This window comes from Cibotium barometz, chromosome 31 (assembly GCF_041138505.1).
Source record: "Cibotium barometz isolate CiBa-2024 chromosome 31, ASM4113850v1, whole genome shotgun sequence".
In the NCBI taxonomy this organism is placed as follows: Eukaryota; Viridiplantae; Streptophyta; class Polypodiopsida; order Cyatheales; family Cibotiaceae; genus Cibotium; species Cibotium barometz.
This window is the reverse complement of record NC_141076.1, coordinates 6,504,698-6,528,029: the sequence shown is the minus strand read 5'-3', so window position 1 is coordinate 6,528,029 and position 23,332 is coordinate 6,504,698. Positions and strand designations below refer to the sequence as shown.

The window sequence follows — 23,332 nt, the reverse complement described above, 5'->3', positions numbered from 1 at the left end:
ATCCTTTTCGGAAGAGGACCTTCAGCTTCTCACTATGACTATTGCATCATTAGAGGCCTCTACTCTGGTATGCAAGATTGTCGGTAGCCACCCAACACGAGGGCAACTCAAAGATCTTTTGCAGGCGACCCTCGTTGGTGGGCCTTCAAAGATCATAGGCATTCATCCTCTAGGATGCGATTACTATCAGGTTGAGTTCGACCCGCGTGCGACGTCAAATCGAGTCATGCAACTGAGCCCCGTTGCATTGCGTACAGCCCAAGTCTTCTTTGCACGATGGCAGCACGGCGTCGACATTTGACCCTTTGGCTAGCGTGTCGGGCTTCCCAGTGATAGTCTGCTTCCCAGGCCTTGGGAAGGAATGCCTTCCTCTTCTCCCAATGATTGGTGGTGCCATCAAGAGAGTGATGGAATCCCCCCCCCACTGCTACCTCAGCCCTTGCACGGGCAGCCGAGATTCCATCCCTTCGCATATGTTGCATCGCTGCATTCAATGCCTCATGTTATATCTATTCCATGCCTTCGGGGCGACCCCATCATTCAACGAGTGGAGTATTCAAGCCTTCCAAGCCAATGCTTCATTTGCAAGCAGATGGGACATCTAACCAGAGCTTGCCCTCGGCGGCGGTCCAGGAGACCGCCCCCCCCCCCCCCCCCCCCCCCCCCCTTTCCCGTTCAAATCCTCACCAGGGAGTAGAGAGAGAGGCAGGTTCTCATGCCACCGAGCACCCGGTCCCGACCACAGATGACTCAACTACCAAAGAGTAGCGGACGGTTGGCTCGCACTCGGGCTATCGGCCAACCACCAGAGGTGAGCGTCGCCGCCGTCACGTGCGCCAGGCTGGCAGGGTACAAGAGGATTCGGTTCTGTCACATTTATCACAACACCCACCCATTGACAACGGGCCCCCTCCAGTCAGGGAGCGAGACCCTTCGGCCCCTCTGTTTTGGCATCCATCGTGATTCCTCCCCCGGCACTCGGTGTCCAGTGAGGCCGGTAGACCCCATTGAGCCCCAAGCGAGCCTCTCCCAGCAACCTTCCTCTCCAATGGATCACTCCGAGTCGTGCCCCTCTCTGGCCTCTCCCTCTCCACCCCCCCCCCTGTCCCCCCCTGCCTCCTACCCCTCCTCATCAAGCCCGCCCTCCGCCTCTCCAGAGCACTCACCGTCGGCCCCCACGGAGACACCCGGCGAGTTTCATTCACCACTTGATTCACCATTTTCCTAAGCTGGTAGAGATGACCATTGCCGCTTCCCTGGTGAGGGCTCTCCCGCCAGAGTCCCCAAGTGGGGCCCCCAGGATCTTGGGGCTGCCTGTGGATTATAGTTTCTTCCGATGCCTTCCGGTGGCAAGGACAGATATGTTTGAGGAGACAATAGCCCCTATTCGGATCTGTGTGGTTTTTCACCACTCCAGACTCTCTACTGCAAAGAATGGCGCGATGATCTTCTCTTTTCCTTTGACTACAGCCCCAGGAATGGAGTGGGACTCGGAGTCGGTGGCTGCCGCCATCCAGGGACAGGTAGTTGCTCTCCCACCATCTTCACGACCTTCACATCACCAACGTACTCACCCATCTATGGCCATTGGCTAGGATGGAGCTTGGAGGCTCAGCCCACAGAGACCAGGACGGGGAGATGGTGGCCTCCAACCTAGAGGTGCTGCTTTTTGTGTTCATGCATATTTCAATCGCACAACCTCTCCCCCTTCTTACAGGTACCGCCATTGTGATCGATGGAGTTCGAAGTATGCATACACTCGGGCTTGGATAGAGTGGCGTCACATGGAGGACAAGATCCGCACCCACTTGGCACACTTTCGTCCCAAGACAAATTGTGATTATTCCCCATCTAAGCCCTCGCCCAAGACTCTTCAAGTGGAGGGCAGTTTTGCTAGTTCCACCTCCCACAAAGATTGATATGCGGATTGTCTCATGGAACATTCAGGGTTTCAATGCTTTCAACGACGAGGCGTCCTCAGAGGAGAGCTACAATTGGGGGACCTATCAACATTCTTTTTCTCAAAGAGCATCACCTTTTTGAGGGGTGCACCCGCCGATGCAAGAAGATTTTTCTAGGCAGGAGTCACGCTTTCTCGTCTCCATCCTTCGACCCTTCAGGGACACAGGGAGGAGTTTGTATTTCTATCAGTGAGCAGCTTTCGCTGACAGTAACAGGCTCAAGAGTCATAGTTCCTGGGCGAGCACAGTGGGTTATCATTTTGATTGGAGAAGATTGCGCTAGCTTCCTCAATGTCTATGCCCCGAACGCCGCTGTAGGTAGAGCCCTCTTTTGGAGCATAGTCCGGCACGCCCTTCCCTAAGCTGACTTTTGGTGCATGGGTGGAGACTTTAACATGATAGAGGCAGCAAAGGACATACTTGGAGGAGGCCCAGCCATAGTCTCAGGAGCGGAGTACTCTGCCTGGGAGGAGATGATACTGGCACTTAAGGGACAGGACCCTTGGCATCTTCCAAAGTTTGGGCACAACCCTAGCAGCCTTAGCTTCACCTCTCTAGACTTGACAGGTTTTATGTTTATGAGTGGGCTTGCCGCCGTGGAGGCATGATTGGTATCTTGGCAGGCACTACTTTTTCAAATCATACTCTAGTTATTCTATCCTTAGAGGACCCCTGGAGGTAGGACAGGCATGCAAGCTCTAGGATTCCGGACAGCCTTGTTCAAGACCTCGAGATCTACAACAAGATAGAGCAGTTATGGGCAAGACTAGACTTTATTGAATATTTCAGGCTCTGCTACGTGCACATTGGATGTGGGCTTGGGGGAGATCAACAGTTTCTTCCAAAAGGCAGCCCATAGCAAATTGGAGGGATTTTGAGAACAGCAGAGGAGTCTAAGGAGGGGTCTGGCTTCTTTACAGCGGCTTCAAGAGAGTTCCCCAAATAGCCCGTGGACTGAGAGTCAGCTTGCTGCCGCCTGCATGGAGATTAGATCCATAAAGGAGAGGAGGGTGGAGTATAGGTAGCATGCCAAAGCTTCCTGACCCAAGCCGGCAACAGAGTCATAGGAGAATTCTTTGAGATAGCCCGCACCCACAAGAGGAGAGACAGCATTCATAGGTTGCGTGGCCAGGATGGAGCTATTGTCTCTGATCCCACACCCACCAACATGTCATGTGCATCACAGATGCCATGGACATTTCTAGGGCTAGATCCAGAAGAGGCAAGCAGATAAAGACTAGGAACCAGATAGAGTCAGACTGTGGAGCACAAGATGCAGTAGTGGACAGGTTGGACTTGGAGAAGCACCAGGGAGCAGCCGGCTGAGGACAGAAGCTGTCGGCTGAACCAGGAAGCAAGGCGCATGAAGGCAAGACAAGATACCCAAGTCGGCTGAGGGAAAAAGCATTTAATAAATTCAGAACTGGCCGACCAGCAGTCGGCCAGCTCCTACCTTGTCCAAGAAGCCTATAAAAGGCATCAAGTGCTCATAGCATGGATCATTCCACCCACTAGGGGTGTGAGTCATTAGGAGGGTCCCATAGGGGACAGAATTTAGGGTTAGGAACCTTTTTATGAAGGCAGCCCATGGCTGCAAAGATCTGTACCTTTTTTGTACATAGTATATACTGAAATTCCAGCACTTCTCACTCTCTCTCTCTACTCTCTCTCTACCTGCGTTTTTCCATCAGATGGTGCGTTTTTGCATCAGAAGGTCTTCAAGAGTGTTTAGGGCTGAAAGAAGACTACCCAGAGCTTCCGCGCGTTACATTGGTATCAGAGCATCAGGCTCAGCCAAGCTAATCACTGATTCAGTCCCATATGATGGTGTACAGGTCCAAGGTACAGGAAAGTACACGGATTCGAAGCCCAGATGATGGTGTACAGGTCCAAGGTACAGGAAAGTACACGGGAACACAGATCGGGAAGAACTCCCAGGAGGTTTGTTGGTGGTGTTCCACAGTGCCAGATGGGGATGGCAGTTCCGTGAGCCAGATGGGTTCTAAGGGAACGGTCCCAAGGGAGGTTGATCCTCCAAGGGTGATGTGAGAGTGCCAGACTCAGTTCCAGGAACGAAGACCAAGACGGTGTTCAGAATCAGGGCAGGAATGGATGGTGGACTAGAGGAAGACCAGATGCATAGATCTTCATCAGAGACAGAGTGGTTTGGAGAACAGACCGGATTTTCAGAGAAAATGGTTTGCCAGGGATGGATGATGACAGAGGGACTTCGGAACAGGATTGGGATGATGACAGTCATCCAAGAGCAGGGTGGATTCCCGTCATCAAGTTTAGCAGAGGGGGATGTCATGTGCATCACAGATGCCATGGACATTTCTAGGGCTAGATCCAGAAGAGGCAAGCAGATAAAGACTAGGAACCAGATAGAGTCAGACTGTGGAGCACAAGATGCAGTAGTGGACAGGTTGGACTTGGAGAAGCACCAGGGAGCAGCCGGCTGAGGACAGAAGCTGTCGGCTGAACCAGGAAGCAAGGCGCATGAAGGCAAGACAAGATACCCAAGTCGGCTGAGGGAAAAAGCATTTAATAAATTCAGAACTGGCCGACCAGCAGTCGGCCAGCTCCTACCTTGTCCAAGAAGCCTATAAAAGGCATCAAGTGCTCATAGCATGGATCATTCCACCCACTAGGGGTGTGAGTCATTAGGAGGGTCCCATAGGGGACAGAATTTAGGGTTAGGAACCTTTTTATGAAGGCAGCCCATGGCTGCAAAGATCTGTACCTTTTTTGTACATAGTATATACTGAAATTCCAGCACTTCTCACTCTCTCTCTCTACTCTCTCTCTACCTGCGTTTTTGTATCAGATGGTGCGTTTTTGCATCAGAAGGTCTTCAAGAGTGTTTAGGGCTGAAAGAAGACTACCCAGAGCTTCCCCGCGTTACACAACATACATTAGGGTTTAAGGTCATCATAAATTTCCAAGCAAGTCCCTGACAAAGATGTGAAGGCGGATCATGAGCATTCATAGGTTGCGTGGCCAGGATGGAGCTATTGTCTCTGATCCCACCCATGTGAGAGCCATCGCCATGGATTTTTTTCGATCTCTTCTGACTGGTGCCTCATTATCCCCACAGGTGATGGACACGCACGAGAGGGTCTGGCGGCACACAGAGAGGTGGTTCCTCCCTCTCTTCGGTCCTTATTGACCCCATTTACTATTGAGTAGCTAGCGGAGGCATTGATGGCACTTCCAAGGGGAAAATGTCCGGGGGTGGACGGGCTTCCAGTCTCTTTCTTTCTTTGTCACTGGGACCTCATGGAAGGCGGCCTTCGAGCTGCCTTCAATGAGATTATGGTCAGAGTTGAGAGAGGCTCTCAGAGGGTTTGATACACTTGATTCCTAAGGAGAGTGGTGACAGATTGAAGATCCAACAGCGGAGATGGAGATCCGACAGTGGAGACCCATCACTCTTCTAGCGACCGCATATAAGATCTTGGCCAAGGCCATCAGCAAGAGACTTCAGCCTTTCCTCCCTAACTTGATTCATGACATTCAAAGAGGCTTTGTTCAAGATCAGAGCATCGTGGACAACATCTTCACCTTATCGGAGGTAACAGCTTTGGCTAGGATGCGGCAGCAAGACCCTAGACTTTGAGAAAGCTTATGATAGGGTGGATTGGAGCTTTTTGGAGGACACGATGAGCCGGATGTGGGATTCCCCGTGGAGTGGATGCGGGGGGTTTTAGGACTTTACTCAGCCTTGCACAACCAAGTTCTCATTCAAGGAGCCCATGGCAATAGATTCCCCCTTTCCCGCTCGGTTGTCCTCTCTCACCGTACCTCTTCCTATTCGTCGCCGAGGCCATGAGTAGTTTTCTCTTAGCCCAAGAGATCGGACTTTAGAGACTGCGTCTCCCCCTCCACACTCAAGAGGAGCTGCTTGACTCAAAGTTTGCAGATGACACAGCACCTTATCTTTCAGGAGATGTGGGAAATCTCCAGAGATTCACGGAGGCAATCAACATCTTTTGTCGCGCATCAAGAGCACAGATCAACGCGCACAAGTCGTGTCATTTTTGGGTAGGCTCTGCACCTACCCCAACTTGGTGCCCAGTTGAGGCTTTCCATTGGATCCCCAGGGGCACTCCAGTTCGCTATCTTGGATGCCTGGTGGGCATTGATATCTCTCCTGAGCAGCAGCTCGCCCCTCTTCTTTTGAGTATTCGGAAGAAGCTTTTATACTGGAGTTTTGTGAGGCTCTCCTTGGCCGGTAGAGTGGCGGTGGCGAACCAGGTTCTTCTTGCCACCATGTGGTACATCACTTCATGATGGGCCAAGTACAACGTTTGATCCGGAACTTCTTATAGGGCCGACAGTGATAGTGACAGTGACGAGAGGCCTGCCAGGGCCAAGGTGGCATGGAGAGTGATCATTCAGCCACGACGTAGCGAGGGACTAGGCCTCATCAGCCCTGCTATTCAAATTTGTGCCCTGCTAGGCAAGCCGATTGTTAGAGGACTCCTTCTTGGTGGTGAGCCTTGGAAGGAGTCCTCTTGGCCCGGATTTCAACCCAAACCCTAAGTCTAGGGGACTCTTGGCCGCAAAGTACCAGATGGATCTTCACAGAGATACGGGCCCACGGTTTTAGTCTAGGTTTTGAGGACTGATTTGCAGCCAGTTTACTTCAAGCTTGGGATAACCTCAGGCCGGCCCTTAGGCAAATACCTCCAGTAGCCTCAAAGAAGCGGCCTCGGAAGCCATTGGTCTGGAACCCTCCGATCTGTTTACCCAATGGCCACATGTTGGGGGTCTGACCTCATGTATCAAGGCGCATGTTGAGCATAGGACCTGCCAAGTCCCTCAAGATTGGATCGCACACAGGTAGTTACCCCCGGAGGTGAAAGAGAGAGACCTGACAAGAGTCTTGGGTAGAGACAGGCTCAGCATCGACATGGACTCAACTATTCTTGAGGAGTGGCTGACTCTTATCCCAAACCCGACTCCCCCAATGTGGCTAAGCATGTTTACCAGGCATGATATTCTTATGGCATTCCATGGAGCGGATGAGGACAGTGGTCTGCTCACTTTTTCTATTGAATCTCACGGCAAATTAGAGAGATCCAAGCTCCCCTTAGAGGGTTTCAGTGGCTGCACCTTACAGAGGGTGAGAGTGCTTGGATTTCAAGTACGGGAGTGGCATAGACCCACCACTGGCCAAGGAGGCTAGGGAGAGATTATGGTGGCTATGGATATGCGAGTGCCAACCTCCCACGCGCCTCTCCAGTGGGACCCAAGCGAGTGGACTTCGCATGATTCCACTGATCGGGAGGAGACTCTAGATGCCCCCTTCTTTGCATATACAATGCGGCTAGGACACAGGATCCAGATGCCAAAGATTGATGGCACCCCGGCAGCAACAAAACATTGGCAGTCACAGTGCCTCTCACAGCATTTCCTCTCAAATTTTTGGAAGAGGCTGTGGGACAGTTTTCGGTCTAGAAAGATCACCCTCTTTCTTTGGTTGATGGCACACAGGAGCTTGGCTGTCGGCACTTGGTTGGTAGTTAGAGGTCGGCCAACAGCTTGCCTGAGGTGCGTTGCCCGAGGTGCGGCCACCCTCACGAGTCTCAACGACATTGTCTTTGGGATTGCCCGAAGGCTTAGTAGGTTTGGCAGCGGATTCTCCACATCTTCACGATGGACAGGGCTTAGACCCGGATCATTACATGGGACATTATCGCTTGGGCCACAGAGGCTGAGGTGGCCAAGGCTTACGAGGAGGATAATGCGGTGGTCAGGGCTTACAAGGAGGATGGTGGAGGGCTAGCCCTTCAGGTCTCTCACCACTGCATTTCGGCAATACCAGTCACATCCCCACCTACAAACCACTAGCGACCAAGTTCATGCTAGAGACGGGAGATTTGCAATAGCATTGCAGCCTGGCACATATGGCAAGCTCGATGCAGTGAAGCCAATAAGGGTACCCACACTCTGCTAGCAAAGTCTATCAGGAGCATTTGGCTCGATATCATACATACTCTCCACGGTCAGTGCAAGGTGGATCTGGCCGCATGTGGAAGCGGTAGGAAGCTTTCTTGTGGCTTTGGCAACCTGGCCCTTTTCTCACTAATAGAGGTGGTGACCCCACTTGGCATTACATACCACCTCTATGGTTGTCCCCCCCCCCCCCCCCCCCCCCCCCCCCCCCCTCTTATGAGATAGCCTTCTCCTCATAGAGCGGCCAGCCATAGGAGAAGCGTCTCTTTCTCCTCTCTTGATTACTTGATCCCCACCTTGTACATGAGGCGAGTTAGTATCTAGCCCTTAGTGATTGTTTTTAGCCCTTCGTGGCTGTTTTTTTTATAACTAATAGAAGGATCTTTTTCCCGTAAAAAACTCACTTATAAATTATGACCAACCCTGTGTTCGCACACACTAATGTGCCGAGGTGGATAAAGCTCAATGTCCACTACCCAAACCTTACCCCTTTGTTCAAAGAGAGCACCCACCATGTGTCCATCCCAGCTTGAACCCCAACTAGCTTTTCCTCTCTGCCTGACACCCAAGGTGGACATATCATCTCTCTCTTCTTTCTCTCTCTAGAAGTAGGCGCTTCCTTTCATGAGCCTTATGGCTGTATTTTCTGCACTTTCTCCTTCCCTACTCCATATCCAAGCTTGTAAGAGTCTTTTCCAAGCTACAAAGAGTGGTTCCAGACCGTATTCACTCTCCTACACACTCCCAATAGCTAAAATTTAAAAAACAGTCATTTTCTTTGCTGTGATTTCTGGTCTTTTGGCTGAAAACCAATTTCAGCCCTCCTTTCTCAAGTTGAACTATAGTCTACAAGGGAAGCTTTCCCAAGGTTCTTTGAATCCACTTGAAGACTTTTGTTGTGAAGGATCGTCCGACAAACTTAAGATTTCAACACTCCAGACGCTTCCATCGTGAAGACTTCCACCGTCATTGACTCTTTGCAATTGGTAAGCTTTAATGCTCAATTATAAAAGCAAGTAACAAGAGGGAGGAGCAAGACCTCCTATCATCGACTCTTTGTAATTAGTATGCTTTAATGCTCAATTATGGAAGCAAGTAGCAGGAGGGAGAAGCAGGACTCCATGTTCACATACCTTGTGTAGTGTTCTCTTGTCCTACATGCTCTCTTGTAAATTGTTTCTACCATGTGTGGGTAGAACAATAGAGATCAGATGGTAGTGTGAGTTGTGGATCTTCACCAATAACCGTATTGTTTGCATTACTATATTCATATGCATTGTTGCATGCGGAAGCCTTGCTTACTTGAACCTCAGATAGTGTTCACTGTATTATGGTACAAAAGGGTGACATGAATGTGTCTACAGCTTCTTGGCCCTTGGCCTACCCAAAAAGGGTGACCTTTGGCCTTCTACTGACTTCTAATGACTTATGACCTTCTATGAAAAGGAGATACCCTAATGCAAATGATGTCTTCTACCTATATATGACTAGGTAGAGCTGGTTGGCCAAGTGAAGCAGCTCTCAACATGTTTATCTATCCACGACCTGATGATAATCAACATTAAATGCTAATTGGGTTCACACGTGTAGCCTTGATGCTTTCATGCTGTTGACGATGTCCCCTAATGCTGCCAACTATTCATAAAGGTTTATGCCATGGCATTGTTGTGCACGTGACTTCTAACTTTGGCACTTTGATTGAACACCATCCACTTATGATCTCCACTTCCAAGTCTTGATGAAGAACTCAGCATCTGTTACACTATTATTGTCCCCATGCTTGCTATCTTTCCCTTAAAACAACAGCAGGTCACCGGAACTAGAGAGGAAGCATCGATGACTTCATGCTTTGCAAGTGTACCTTATGTAGCCCCTGAAGGATGCAATGTTTATGGGAGTGGTAAAAATGTATGTCAAATGCCATTGCCGATTGAAAATGTGTATGCACAACACATGCAACATGGTTTTCTGTTGATGCAGGTATCCCACGTATCTCTCATGCTACTCACGCCCTCGAGTGTGCTCATGTGGGAGAAGTTATGGGTGAAAATACACCAATGTATGCTAAGGGGCTAGCCATGCCTCATGCTTACAGGGCACATGTTTCCAAAATGATGCCAGTCGGTCACAAGGGCTGTCCCAATGGGCAGGGCATACAAAAAAACATTGCAAGCTAATGCATCAAAATCTCGTGACTTCAAAGCCGGAGACAAATCTGTTAAGTTTGATACACATCATGGGGAATATGATTCGTGAAAGGCACTTGCTTTTATTGCCCACTTTGATATTACTTTTAGTGATGAGGATTTCACTCAAAAATCCATGATTCGGCATGTAAGCATGTTTATGAAAGGTACTATTGAGAAGCTCTCCCCAAATCCTGTTAGATCATGGGAAGAGCTAAGGTGGAGTTTTTATGCCCAATTCTTGCCTCCCAATGCATTAATTGAGATAACAATGAAGTGGGATTGGGCGAAGCAAAATGAGGGGGAAAACGCTGAATGCATATGTGAACCAGTTTTGGAAAGTGCTTTTGGAGATGTCTCCATTTATGCATATTAGGTTTCAATCAGGATTACAACCTGTGTACAAAGCACTACTACAAATGTATCTTGGTCCACCTTATAGCAACTAATCGCAGCCGCCACTGCGATCATGCAGTTGGAACTCAAGTTGAGTCAATCCAACAAGGCTAAACCCTCATTCCAAGGCAAAGAGAGGACTATCCAAAACCTGCAAAATAGTAGACAGCCATCTAAAAAGGACCAAAACCAAGATAAAAATGGTCCAAATGCCGAAAATAAGTCTACCAAAAAGCATCCCTTCAAAGTGAAAGACTATGGTCTCACTAATGAGCAAAAAGAGCAGTATATGAACCAAGCGAGATGGTTTACTTGTGGCAGCACCATAGTCACCAGAAATGTTTTTGAGTTTTGAAACGTTTCGAGTTTTGAAGTTTTTTTTTCGAAAGGTTTCGTCTATCACCTACAAAACCGCATGTTTTGGAAATATATATATATATATATATAAGTTTAATTTATATATACATAGTAGAGGGAACAGAGAGGAAAGAGAAGATCAAGGTAAGGAGGGCAAAGAGGGGGAGGAGGAGGAGGAGGAGGAGGAGAAGAGGGCAGCAGTGGCAAGTGCTCATTGCTTAGAGGGCACAGGGAGCAACAGTCGGTAGCAAGGGGCACATGGCGTAGATGTGGGGTGATGGGGTCTCCAGCGTGGGCAGATGTGGAGTCTGGGCACAGCAACATGGAGACTTACAGCAGACTCGCGCGAAGGTGAGGCGGAGACAGAAGCGTGCAACGGGCAAATCAGGGGCAGTCGACAGTCGCACGCGTTTTTTGGGAGAAAAAAACGAAAAAAATGACTTTTTAAAAGTGAACAAAACATTTTGTCAAAGGTTTTGAAGGTTTTGTAGAAATGTTTTGTCACAAAACGTTTCGCAGGTTTCGCCAAACCAAAACGGGTTTTTTTGGTGGCTATGGGCAGCACTGAGCATATTGCAAATGTATTGCTTGGGAAGCCTTGGTACACGTGCATTGATTTGCGCAAGGCTTACAAGACCAATAGGATCACCTTCATGCATAAAGGCCGAGAGCATGTGATTGATGCTAGTGAAGAGGGTGATACTATCCCCATTGTATCGCATGTATAAATTAAGAAAGTAATGAACAAGAGTGTTTTTGCGTACTTGATTTTTGTACGGGATAATATTGAAGAAACTAATGTGCATGTAAACACTCTTAGTAATGATAGGTTGAATTATTTGCAAGAGTACACATTGTTTTGTTCATGAGTTGCCACCCGTACGACCAAAAGATCATCGCATTGATCTTGTGCTGGGTAGCTCACCGTCTAATAGGTCAGCCTATCGTATGAGTGCACCCAAAGAGAGGAGATCATGCAGCAGGGAAATGAACTTGAGAAGGGTTTGGTTCAGCCGAGCTCTTCCATGTGGGTAGCCAAATCATCATTTTCACCTGCTTTTCTCAGTGTTGGAGCTCGCAGAGTATTTCTCTGTATGTGAAGTGGCCAAGAGTGTACAGCAAGTCACAAAGCTATGATTTGACATCGAGCAGGTGAAGCCCAGAGAGTTTAGGGGGGAAGTGAGAATCCTTATATTACCACGATTGTGTTAAGATCTTCAACAAGAGTCCCTACATTGTGCGCACTCCACTAATGACATGTTTATATTAGTGTACAACACGTTTATATTAGAGTCAAAGCAGCCCATATTACTGGCTCCTCTATCTCTAGTCTACTAATCAATTGCGCTCGTGGGACTCTATCCATGGCTTTGTGGGAATCTACAAAAGCAACAATTTGATTTCTGCCCAAATCCTGCACCACAATGCTCTATGAACTGCACGAGCCACGATCAAAGTGCATCTTTAGTCTCACGAGCCACACCCCTCTTCAGGTTTTGCTAGTCACTTCTCTTGGATAATCACTCTACCATCTCTGTAAACAGCCCATTTATCTTTTAAATGTGCTGCCTGTACTTGCTTTAGACCCTGTTTTCTGTGTTCATTTGCATCAGTGTTAGATCTTCATACATGTATTTGTAGTCGCTTTCAATGGTGGCCTCTTTTTGATTATTACTAAATGGGCACATTAATAGCATTGTATAGGCACATTCATAACCATGCATTCTCACTGCTGATTGTCGTCCTATTTCTTTATGCATTTTACTCAAACGGCTCTTTGAGGACAGCATAGCATGCATATCCACCCTATACAATGAAGGAGATGGACTTACAAGTGTAAAGAATGATCTTGCTGAAGGAACAGATGGGTACTCTGATGCTTGTTTGATTCTAAACGAAACCACAGCTGCATCAACCTGATTGACAAGATCAAAAATTAATAGAATGACACACCCTAGAGAACATAAGTCAATTGTTATTTCCCAAATCTAACAAAAACCAAAGTGCATCTTGACTCCATGAGAATTCAAATCATCATTGAAAGAAAAAAAAGGTACCACATCATAAAGGTTTTTCTGTGTACAAGGTCATGAAAATTACATTGGGACGAGGGAAAAAATTATTCCGGCTGACTTTCAATTTGTAGTGTGCATCTGCAAAAGTCAATACATGCATGCCATCAGACTCAAAAGCATAGATGTACACAAATGGAAAACGAGGAAACCACTTTGAGGGGTCTGAAGCAGGAAACTCCACGCCTATAAAGATTACACAAGCAAGATGGATGGGAGGAAGAGAAAAGAGAATGGAAAAGAATGGAGAGGAAAGAAAGTTTCAGGGATGGGAGGAAGAGAAAAGAGAATGGAGAGGAAAGAAAGTTTCAGGGAAGGAAAGAAAAAAGAGAACAGGACTAAGCCTCCCCGCCCCCTCCCCCTCCATCCTCGCCACCGTCTTTACTCGCAGCAGGTCCTTCAGCCTCATCCTTCGGATCGCCTATAAAGATTACACAAGCAAGATGGATGGGAGGAAGAGAAAAGAGAATGGAAAAGAATGGAGAGGAAAGAAAGTTTCAGGGATGGGAGGAAGAGAAAAGAGAATGGAGAGGAAAGAAAGTTTCAGGGAAGGAAAGAAAAAAGAGAACAGGACTAAGCCTCCCCGCCCCCTCCCCCTCCATCCTCGCCACCGTCTTTACTCGCAGCAGGTCCTTCAGCCTCGTCCTTCGGATCAGAGCCCACCCCCCCCCCCCCCCCCGGTGCCTCTCTAGAGCACTCCCATCGACACCCAGCAGCCCCCAACCCAGAGCGGACGCAGCCGGCGAGTTCCATCCGCCGCTTGATTCACCGCTTCTCTTAGCCAGTGGAGATGACCATTGCTGCCTCCCCGCTGAGGACTCTCCTGCCAGAGTCCCAATGTGGGCCCCCCCAGGATCTTGGGGCAGCCTGTGGATTATAGTTTCTTTCGATGTCTTCCGAAGAAAGGAACAGATATGTTGAGACAGTAGCACCTATTCGGATATGTGTGGTTTTTCACCACTCTAGACCCTCTACGCCAGAGAATGGCACGATGATCTTCTCCTTCCACTACAAGTGGATTCTTATGCAAGATTCAAGAACCAAGAGTCAAGACTCACCAAGTGAGGGTTGCTAATGCCATATTTCTCCCACCATGACACTAGCTGTAGCTGTGTCTTCCGCATTTTGGCCGTCACTCAACCAAATTTAAAGCTACCATTTCAGAAAATAAGTAGCTCATCCTCCAGCTGCCTTAGTAGGTCCAGATCCCCTCTTGTGTATCTCTGGATGAACTGCTACCATCCATCCTCAAGCTCCTCATTATTGGATTCCTCCTCATTTCTCCAAAGAGGATGCAATATGTGAGCAACTGCATGGATTGGTCTATGAAACAAATCCCATCGTGTGTTCCACACGGCTCGGATGTCCTGAACCATAAAAAAACAGCCATGAAATGTATGCAGTATAATGTCATGACTCATAAACATGATATTATATAAGATTGAAGAATCAAAGAGACTAAGAGTGCATGCATAATGCAGCATACCTCTCTGCTGAGAAGACAATGCAGCGGTTCAAAGCTTTACCAATTCTATCCATGAACTCGTACAGGAGTCCCAAAGTGCTGCCCTCCATGTCCGTGCTGCGAAGAACACTATAAATAGGCTGAATGGCCTTTATGAGAGCTTCAACCTCTTGCCACCAAGTGTCTCTCATGACAACACGTACAAATGCAATGGCCTTGGGACTATCACGATCATCCCAAGCCATCCACTCCCTTGAAACCACTGTGCGTAGGAGTCCATGGCGGACTCTCACCAACCTCTCAACCACAATGAATGTGTATGCAAATCTAGTGGTAGAAGGTTTGAGAAGCTCTAAGTTGGGAAGCATTTTATTTTATGGGTTTCCTCTTAAAACCATGCTTTTCTTGATTTATGATGAATGCCCTTCTGAGCTCCAGTGTGCGCAAGGCCGCATAAGAGGGCCCCTCCCACTCACATCCTATGCGGCTGATTGCCCTCCTGGCCTTTTTCCATCGTGCGGTACGCACAATATTGAAAGACAAAGCACATTGTATGAAGAGCTTTGTCAGCTCTCAGGTGGCCTCTTGCTTTGTCTGCATCTATAGACTGGCTTTGATGCTCCCTCTTTGCAAGGGCTTGGCAATGGGGATGGGAGTCCTTTGTGCCCGTGGTGCAAAGCTGCCTTCGGAAACCTTTTGTTTCTTGGATACACTTGTACTACCTGTAGCTGATACATCCACATCTTCATTCCTCTGTTTTCTGTCGGTAACTTCATTTGGCCTAGTAATTTGGCTCTCTTCCACTCTTGTAATGATGCCTTGATAACATCCGGCACAAGTGGACAAGAGCTGACTCCCTTCCCCGCTAAACCTGTGAAATGGGCCTTCACCTGGTCTATGCTGCCACCGGACTGCAAACCACAATACTTGCATTGCCATTTGGAAGCACCTCCACCCTTGTAGGAGGCCGATTCGATCACATGGGTCCACATATCATCTCTTGTGCAAGGCATTTTGTTGAAGGAGTGTGCTTGCAGAGAAACCCCCAATTTGATCCAGGACGCATGTTCCAGACGGCATCCTCAGATCGGATGTATGACATATTGTACCCAGACTATGGGACTGGATGGAGTTAGGAGTAGATAACATATCATACTTGTATCACCCCTTCAGCATATAGAGATGCATTAGTAGCCCTAGTACTCCATCCACACCCTTGATGACTGGAGGAACATCATTGTACTACTTGTTTGTCTCATAGGCTAATTTTGGCCTTTTGCAGACGTTAATATAGCTCTATACACGAGAGACATGGATATCGCCTACACAGCCTCTTCCACCGAAGATGCTATACTACAGAGATCACTTCATGAGTATCACTGATGATGGATTTATAGAGAGGCCTAGATACATGGAGGGCTTTTTACCACACGGCTCCCGAGTGGCTATTGGTCAGCTCAGAGTTTCATCACACCGATTGGAGATTGAGATTGCCAGAGCAGCACGGATCCCCCGAGAGGAGAGGGTATGCAGATTGTGCAGAGAGGAGGTGGAGAGTGAGGAGCATTATGTATGCACATGTAGAGCATATACAGCCATCAGAGAGAGATATCCCATTTTATTCAGAGAGCCACATTCCCTACGCCAGATCTTTGAGACAGCAGACCAGCGCATACTGGGGAGATACATTCTAGACATACAGCGCCACAGAGAAGAGACATTATTACAGGCTCAAACAGCTCCAAAGGGGGGGCGACAGACACAGATTACTACATTTTTTCAGAGATCCATACCCCTCCCAGCCCCTACACGGCAAGAAATTACTCTCCAGAGAGCAAAGACACTTAGAGCCCGCAGGAGACAGAGGACACCAGGCTTTCGGACACCACGCCTATACCAAAGAGAGATGACAGAGATCAGAGCTCAGTTTCACAGAGAGGGTGCGGAGCGACTGGCTTGCTTCAGAGCACACCCAGGCATGTTCTTCAGGGAGCTGTGGACACTCCCTTCACTGATGTATACCATTTTATACCCCCAGTATGGTACAGGATGGAGCTAGCTAGGTTGCATATCATGATTGTATACTCCATGCATATAGCTTTGCATTCTCCTAGTAATAGAGCTCCATCCCCTGCACACCCAGATTCAACTTTTTTATTCAGTACCTTTTCATTTTGTTGGGATGACAGGGGATACCCCATACAGGTACTCCGATTTGTCTCATAGGCCGAGTTCGGTCTTTTGGAAGACGTTAATAAAATCTTTCTTTCTTTCTTTCTTTCTTTCTCTCTCTCTCTCTCTACGCGACGGTCTACCGCCCAGCCACCTTGCAGTTCCATGCCACAGAACTGTTGCTATGATGATGAATGTCGGGCCACACGCTCTCGTCTTAAGCATGAGGTACAGATTAGGCAAATCATAAAGCGCCAAGCGCAACAGATTTCTCAACGGCTCACCCAACGCAAGAAACGGGAGTTCTATGCTCGGAAAGAGGATGAGTTATACCAACTTTTCTTATAGGGCCGAACTGCAAAGAGCATTGGAGGAAACTCCAAGAACATCGCCCTCCCACACCTATCACCTGCCCGGACACATGGCACTCCTATGCACGCTCCCTCTATCATATCCCCCATTAGCCACCCCTACCCCCACCACCAAACCCCCGCCCCACCACCTCCACCTTCTTCACAAAGGGCATGGTCCTCAAGGCCATTCGTAGACTACGCAATGGGCGAGCCCAAGATCATGAGGGACTCACTGCCGAGTACATCTCACATGCCCATGATACCCTAGCGCCCCTACTAGCCTACATGTTCAATAGAGCCCTTTGTGAAGGATTTCCACCCTCTTGGTCCAACAACACCATCACCCCCATCCTCAAAGCCCGAGATCCACTTGATGCTATTAACTACAGGACGATCATGATTGGCCACACATTGGCCAAACTCTATGGATCAGTGCTAGAGGCAGAGCTCAATTCATTTGCGGAGAGCCAGGGATGCAGAGCCTCAGGACAGGCTGGCTTTCGGAGGAGCTACTCTACCCTTGACCACATCTTCACCCTCCGTGCCATCATCGAGGAGGGTAGAGCACAACAGCAAAGGATTTACTGCTGCTTTGTGGATTTCCGCAAAGCTTTTGATTCTGTACCCCGAGCTCGCATCGAGTCCCATCTGACATGGTTTGGAGCATCATCGCCCTCTATGAGTCCGTCACATTGGACGAGTGAGAGCCCCAGGAGGTACATCACTGAAGATCTCCAGCACTATTGGGGTGAAACAAGGCTGCCCTCTATCACCCACTCTTTTCGGCCTCTACATTGATGAGATCTCAAGCTTCATTGATGGATTAGGCGGGGTTGGTCCCACGCTGGCAGGCATATTGATCCCCATACTACTTTATGCATATGACATCGTCCTCCTCTCAGACTCAGCCGAAAGGCTTCAAAGAGTTGGATGCCTTACATGACTTTTGCACTCAACGGGACCTCTCTGTTGTTAACCTTGCTAAAACCAAGTTAATGGTCTTCAATACCTCTCGCCCCGTCACATCCAAATTGAGCTTCACATATAGAGGGGATCCTGTGGAGATTGCCTCATCCTATGTCTACCTTGGTGTCACTTTCAGTGGCCCACGCTTTACCATGCTTCCCGCAGCACATGCCAAAGTGACGCGATGATATGCAGCCTTGAGCTTACTTGAGCAGCAGTGCTTCCAGGCACATTTCCAGGAGCCCACGACGAAGGGCTGGCTTTTTGACACCCTCGTCACACCAGCCTTGATGTATGGAGCAGCTTTCTGGGGGCCAGATTTATCCGATGAGGATTGGCAGCGAGTCAAGAGGCCATGATGTTCTCCCATATGATCCGCAACAAACCATCAGTCCCACACCAGATTATCCAGGTAGAGTTTGTTGCAGCCCCGATGGTAGTAGAGGCACTCTTCCAAACAATCACATACCTCCATCGCATCAGTCACATGGATCCCCACAGGTACCCGAGGCTTGCCCTAGAGTCCTCCAGACAACTAGCACTTGAGGGGCACTCTAGAGTATGGTATGCACTAGTTTCCACTTGGTTCTTAGCATATGGGCTCTGCATGAGTCGCCTGCCCCCCCTTCAGTACAATTTGGACTCCCCTTTTTTCCGACTGTCTCACGAGGATACCAAAGGGTTATCCGGTCAAATCTTCTTAGCCTCTACACACATTGCACACGGATCACGCCCCCGGAGCTCCCCATGAAGATCCCCTTTTACAGAGACCACTTCCTCACACTTACTGAGGATTGCGATTGGCCAGATACGGGTTTCTTCCCACCGCCTCAGAGTGGAGACAGGTAGAACTGAGCGCATCTTCAGAGCCGGGAAGCTCGTACGGACACCCAGAGAGGAGAGGATCTGCCGACTATGCCACATAGAGGTTGAGACGGAGGAGCATTACATATGCCGTTGCCCAGTATACTATGAGATCCGCGGGAGGTTTCCCTATTTATTTCGTGAGGGATGCGGTCAACTCTTCAGGATCATTGACTTCCAAGACGACCGTTGCCTGGGCCTCTTCCTACTTGAGCTACGCAGACATAGGGACACCTCTTGAGACACAGGCCTCAGCCACCCCGCCCCCTCCCTCGGCAACCAACCATCACCAATTTCTTCCGGACCCAGGAGGTGGAGGACACCAACATAGTGGATCTTGTGGACCCTCCACGAGCTGCTCTGGACCTACCTCGCCCGAGAGGAGTTACCTCGGACTGAGCATCTGCACTCCAACGTGCCCAACTCCCTCGACCCCCCTGTCGGCCATGATCACCTCATCAACTCCAGATCCAGGACATGCTCCACCGCCATCGAGCTACCTTTCCACGCGACATAGCTGAGGGAGACCTCTTGGCCATACTCGTCAGCCCCATGCTTGACATTTTGGAGAGTGGTATACCATCTATTCGGAGCTGATGTTGCTCCCATGTTTTTATGTTCTTAGTATTCCATGATGAGTTTCCATGGACAGTTTTGTATCACCCCAATGAGATAGCTATATTTATGTTTTGTTTCTGTTTTATTTTCCATTCCATGATGAGATATGCCATGGACATTATTGTATCACTTTGGTCTCATAGGCCCATTGGGTCTTTAGTAGACGCTTAATATATCTTTCTTTCTTTCTCTCTCTCTCCCTACCTCACCCCACCGACCACCCCCAATCACCCCCTCCTTCTCTCTCGCGCACCCTCCCAACCCAACCCCCCTCTCCATCGCCACCTCACTGACCACCCCCTCTCGCGACCCCACCCTCTCCCTCTCTCGTGCACCGACCACCCCCTCTCCCTCTCTCGTGCGCAGCACACCCCCCCCCCCGGTCCCCCTCACTCCCTCGTGCACCAACCAGCCCCTCCCCCTTGTCTCTCACTCTCCCTCACCCCATCGACCACACCCCAGCCCCCCCCCTCTCTCGCGCGCCCTCCGAACCCAACCCCTCTTTCCCTCGCCACCTCACCGACCACACCATCTCCCTCTCTCGTGCACCTGCCACTGACCAACCCCTCCCCTCTCTCCCTCTCTCGTGCGCAGCACCCCCCAGTCCCCCTCACTCTCTCGTGAACTGACCAACCCCTCCCCTCTCTCTCTCTCTCTCGTGCGCAGCACCCCCCTCCTCGTTCCCCCTCACTCTTTTGTTCACCGACCCCCCCCCCTCTTTTCGTGGCTCCCCCCCCCCCCTCACTCACCGACCCCTCTCCCCCTGCAGCCCTCCCATGCGCAGCTCCCCAGCCCCACTCCCTCTCTCACCCATCTCCCCCCTCTCTCACCCACCGACCACCCCCCCCCACGTTCCTTTCCATCAGGTCCGCGTAAAAAACCTTCTACAGGTACAGCCGTAGATGCATGCCGTCGTGAGCCATCCGACGGTCCCCTTTTTTCCCCATCCCCCCTCTCTCTCACGTGCGCACCCCACCCCACCGACCCTGGTTGTTGCCCACTGACAACGCCACCTTCACTGTGGAAAACCTTCACGGTGGCCAAATCGCCAAAAGCTATGGTGGCTAATGTGTACTCATGGGTGCTGAATCAGCCACGGCCAAGTCCTCTGAAAACTGTGTTCTCCAGCCGATGAGGGGTCTACTCTACCTTGTGTCGGATGTATAGGTCTCCTCACCACATAGTCACAGGGGACGGAAGGGACGGACTGTTGGAACGGAGGGACGCCGAGTCGGGACGGTTCAGGAACGGGGACGACAAGGGACGATCGGACGCCCCCCTAGAGGCGTCCCTCACAAGGGACGGTGAAGGGGATGGCAGTAGGAACTGTGGGGGGACGGCAGGGAGCCATTCTGCGCAGTCAGACTGGTTTCTTTTGCCCGTTTCTAGCCGTTTGCGGGGCCGTTTCTAACCGTTTGCCTTGGCTGTTTCTAGCCGTTTGGCTTGGCCGTTTGGGGAGGCCTTGAGCCTTTGAGGCTTGGGCCTTGAGGCTTGGGCCTTGGGCCTTGGGCCTTGCCTCTCTCTTGCCTTGAGGTTTGGCCTTTAGGCTTGAGCCTTGGGGCCTTGGCCCTTGGCCCTTGGGGCCTTGGGCCTTGGCCCTTGCCTCTCTCTCTCTCACTTGCCCTTGCCTCTCTCTTGCCTATCTAATATCTATATAAGAACAAGGCTACAAGGCTACAAGCACACACACACCCCTTCAAGTTTTCAAAGTTCAAGCAACTCTCTCTCTCTAGTCTCTCTCCCTCAAGCTTCTTCTAACTTGGTAACTTCCAACTTCCAAGCCTCTCACACAAGGCCCTACTCTCTACTTTCTAGACTCTCTCTCTCTCTCTCTCTCTCTCTCTCTCTCAAGCCTCTTGAGTCTTCCAACTTCCAAGCCTCTAGGCCTCTAGGCTCTCTCTCTCTCTCTCTCTCTCTCTCTCTCTCTCTCTAGTAGACGTTAATACAGCTTTCTTTCTTTCTTTCTTTCTCTCTCTCATTTTGTATCTACTTAATTATTAATACAATGCCTTCACTCTTTGATTGGCGTATTTTGTTAATATGACTCAAAAGCTTACCATTTTATGTAAATTTGTGCTCTTTTTGATGTACTTCCAAAGTAGAATAAGTGTAGAGTAGAAAAACTTTTAAAAAAAGTATTTTTTGAGTGCCGTTCCCTCCCCCGTCCCCGTTCCCTACTGATGACTGTCCCCCGTCCCCGTCCCCGTCCCCGTCCCCGTCCCCATCCCCCGTTACCGTCCCTTGTTCCTTGTGACTATGCCTCACCTCCCACTCTCTCTCCCTCACCTCACCAACCCCCCCCCCCTCCCTTACCCCACCGACCCCCTCGTCAACCCATCCCCCTCACACCCCACTCCCCCTATCTTCTCTCCCTCCGTCACCCCCCCCCCTCTCCGCGGCTCTCACCCCTCCCCTCTCACCCATCGCCCCCCTCTCGCCGACCACCACCTAAAAGGGTTGTTCCGATCAGTAACCCATTTTCCAAAAGCAGAGTTTTTGGCTTGGCGATGACAAGATCCACGCTCCCTTTTCCCCAACCCTAGTGTTTGTGTCGCTAGTCCTGGAGTTCCCTAGCGAGAACCGGCAGAGTCATCTACAAACTCCAAGGCACTTTACAACTCAGCTGATATCCTCTAACCTTTAGCTGACTCATCCAATTGTCCTCCCAAGTCAGATCTGACCTTCCACCACTCTAATCTTCAATCCTAACTCTTTAGCTGACCTCCTCTGACAACCAGCTCACCAAAAAGGCTCTCAGCTCACACCCAACTAATCAGTTGCTGACTGTAACCTAAATCAAATACCTGTTGCTGACCCCAGTCAAATATGTTCTCCAGAATCCCAAAATGCCCTCCAACATCAGCTTTGCCTCAAAACCTCACTGAACCTGTCAGCACTCCCCTATTGACTTCCTGCTAATTCAAATCCGACCGAACTAATCCAGCTGACTCAGCTAAATCGGATCTCTCCACTCCAGTGTCCTCTGACACTTCCACACCCTCGAATACCTCAAATCCCACAATATTCAACACAAAATACTCAAAACTGACAGTAGCTGACTGTCTACTAGCTCTGGAACACTTTCAGCCCACAAATCAATCCGATTGACTGCTGCTGACATCCTCTGACCATCAGACCAAACCCAAAACCACTTCCCTTCAACCCAAAAGGATCATATCTACCCTTCAACACCTCCAATTGATCTCCCCAAATACACAGCTGACTCCAGTTGACTCTGTCAGACATTGCTGACTCAAAAGTTAAAGCTATCTGATTCTGTACTAACAGAGACTTTCACTCACAATTAATTCCTCTCAACAAATTCCATCAAAACAACACAAATATAACACTAGAGTATAAAAACTCATCAATCCAATTCATCGGATTAAAACTCGCACTCAAGCCTTTTGCATATAGATGAAATCGAGCCAATCTCAACAACCCTAAGACATGGGGTTTAAACAAAAGAGAAGCACCAAAAACCTGAGGGATCCTCCACAAATATATCCCACCAACAACTCTTCAAACCTATGCCTTCATCTTCAAAGGTACATACATCAATGGAATCTCCAGTCACTTTCTGCAGGTCTCTATCTTCAATCACAGGAAGGAATAATCAAGCAAAGCACTAGATTGATCCAAGTTCTAACAGAACTGTATTCCCAGAGATCCTACGGCACCTCAACCTCCTAAAAGATCCTCTGCTCCTCTGCTCTAGACAAACCCAAGCCTCCTCACACTACTCCCGCGTCTTCTTCCAAACGATCATCATCGCCTCAATGACCTTCGATCCACAAAAACAGAACACACAAAGCACTCTCCTCAAAAGCTTCTTTTCATAGCTTTCTCTAGTCACTTGCTGCAGGTCTCTATCTTCAATCGCAGGAAGGAATAATTGAGCAAAGCACTAGATTGATCCAAGTTCTAACAGAACTGCATTCCAAGAGATCCTACGGCACCT

At 49.3% G+C, this 23,332-nt stretch overlaps 1 protein-coding gene across 7 annotated transcripts in view; it reads right to left on the bottom strand.

The window, feature by feature from the left end:
• PFC1 (Ribosomal RNA adenine dimethylase family protein) overlaps nt 1-23,332 on the bottom strand; it is a 69,447-nt gene that overhangs the window by 13,339 nt on the left and 32,776 nt on the right. For all 7 annotated transcript variants that reach the window (XM_086824671.1, XM_086824672.1, XM_086824666.1 and 4 more), the window contains 2 exons: nt 12,962-13,014; nt 12,694-12,777 (listed from right to left, as the gene is read on the bottom strand). In XM_086824671.1, the coding sequence (XP_086680797.1) occupies nt 12,694-12,777; nt 12,962-13,014 (137 nt within the window). The remainder of the gene's footprint in view (nt 1-12,693; nt 12,778-12,961; nt 13,015-23,332) is intronic.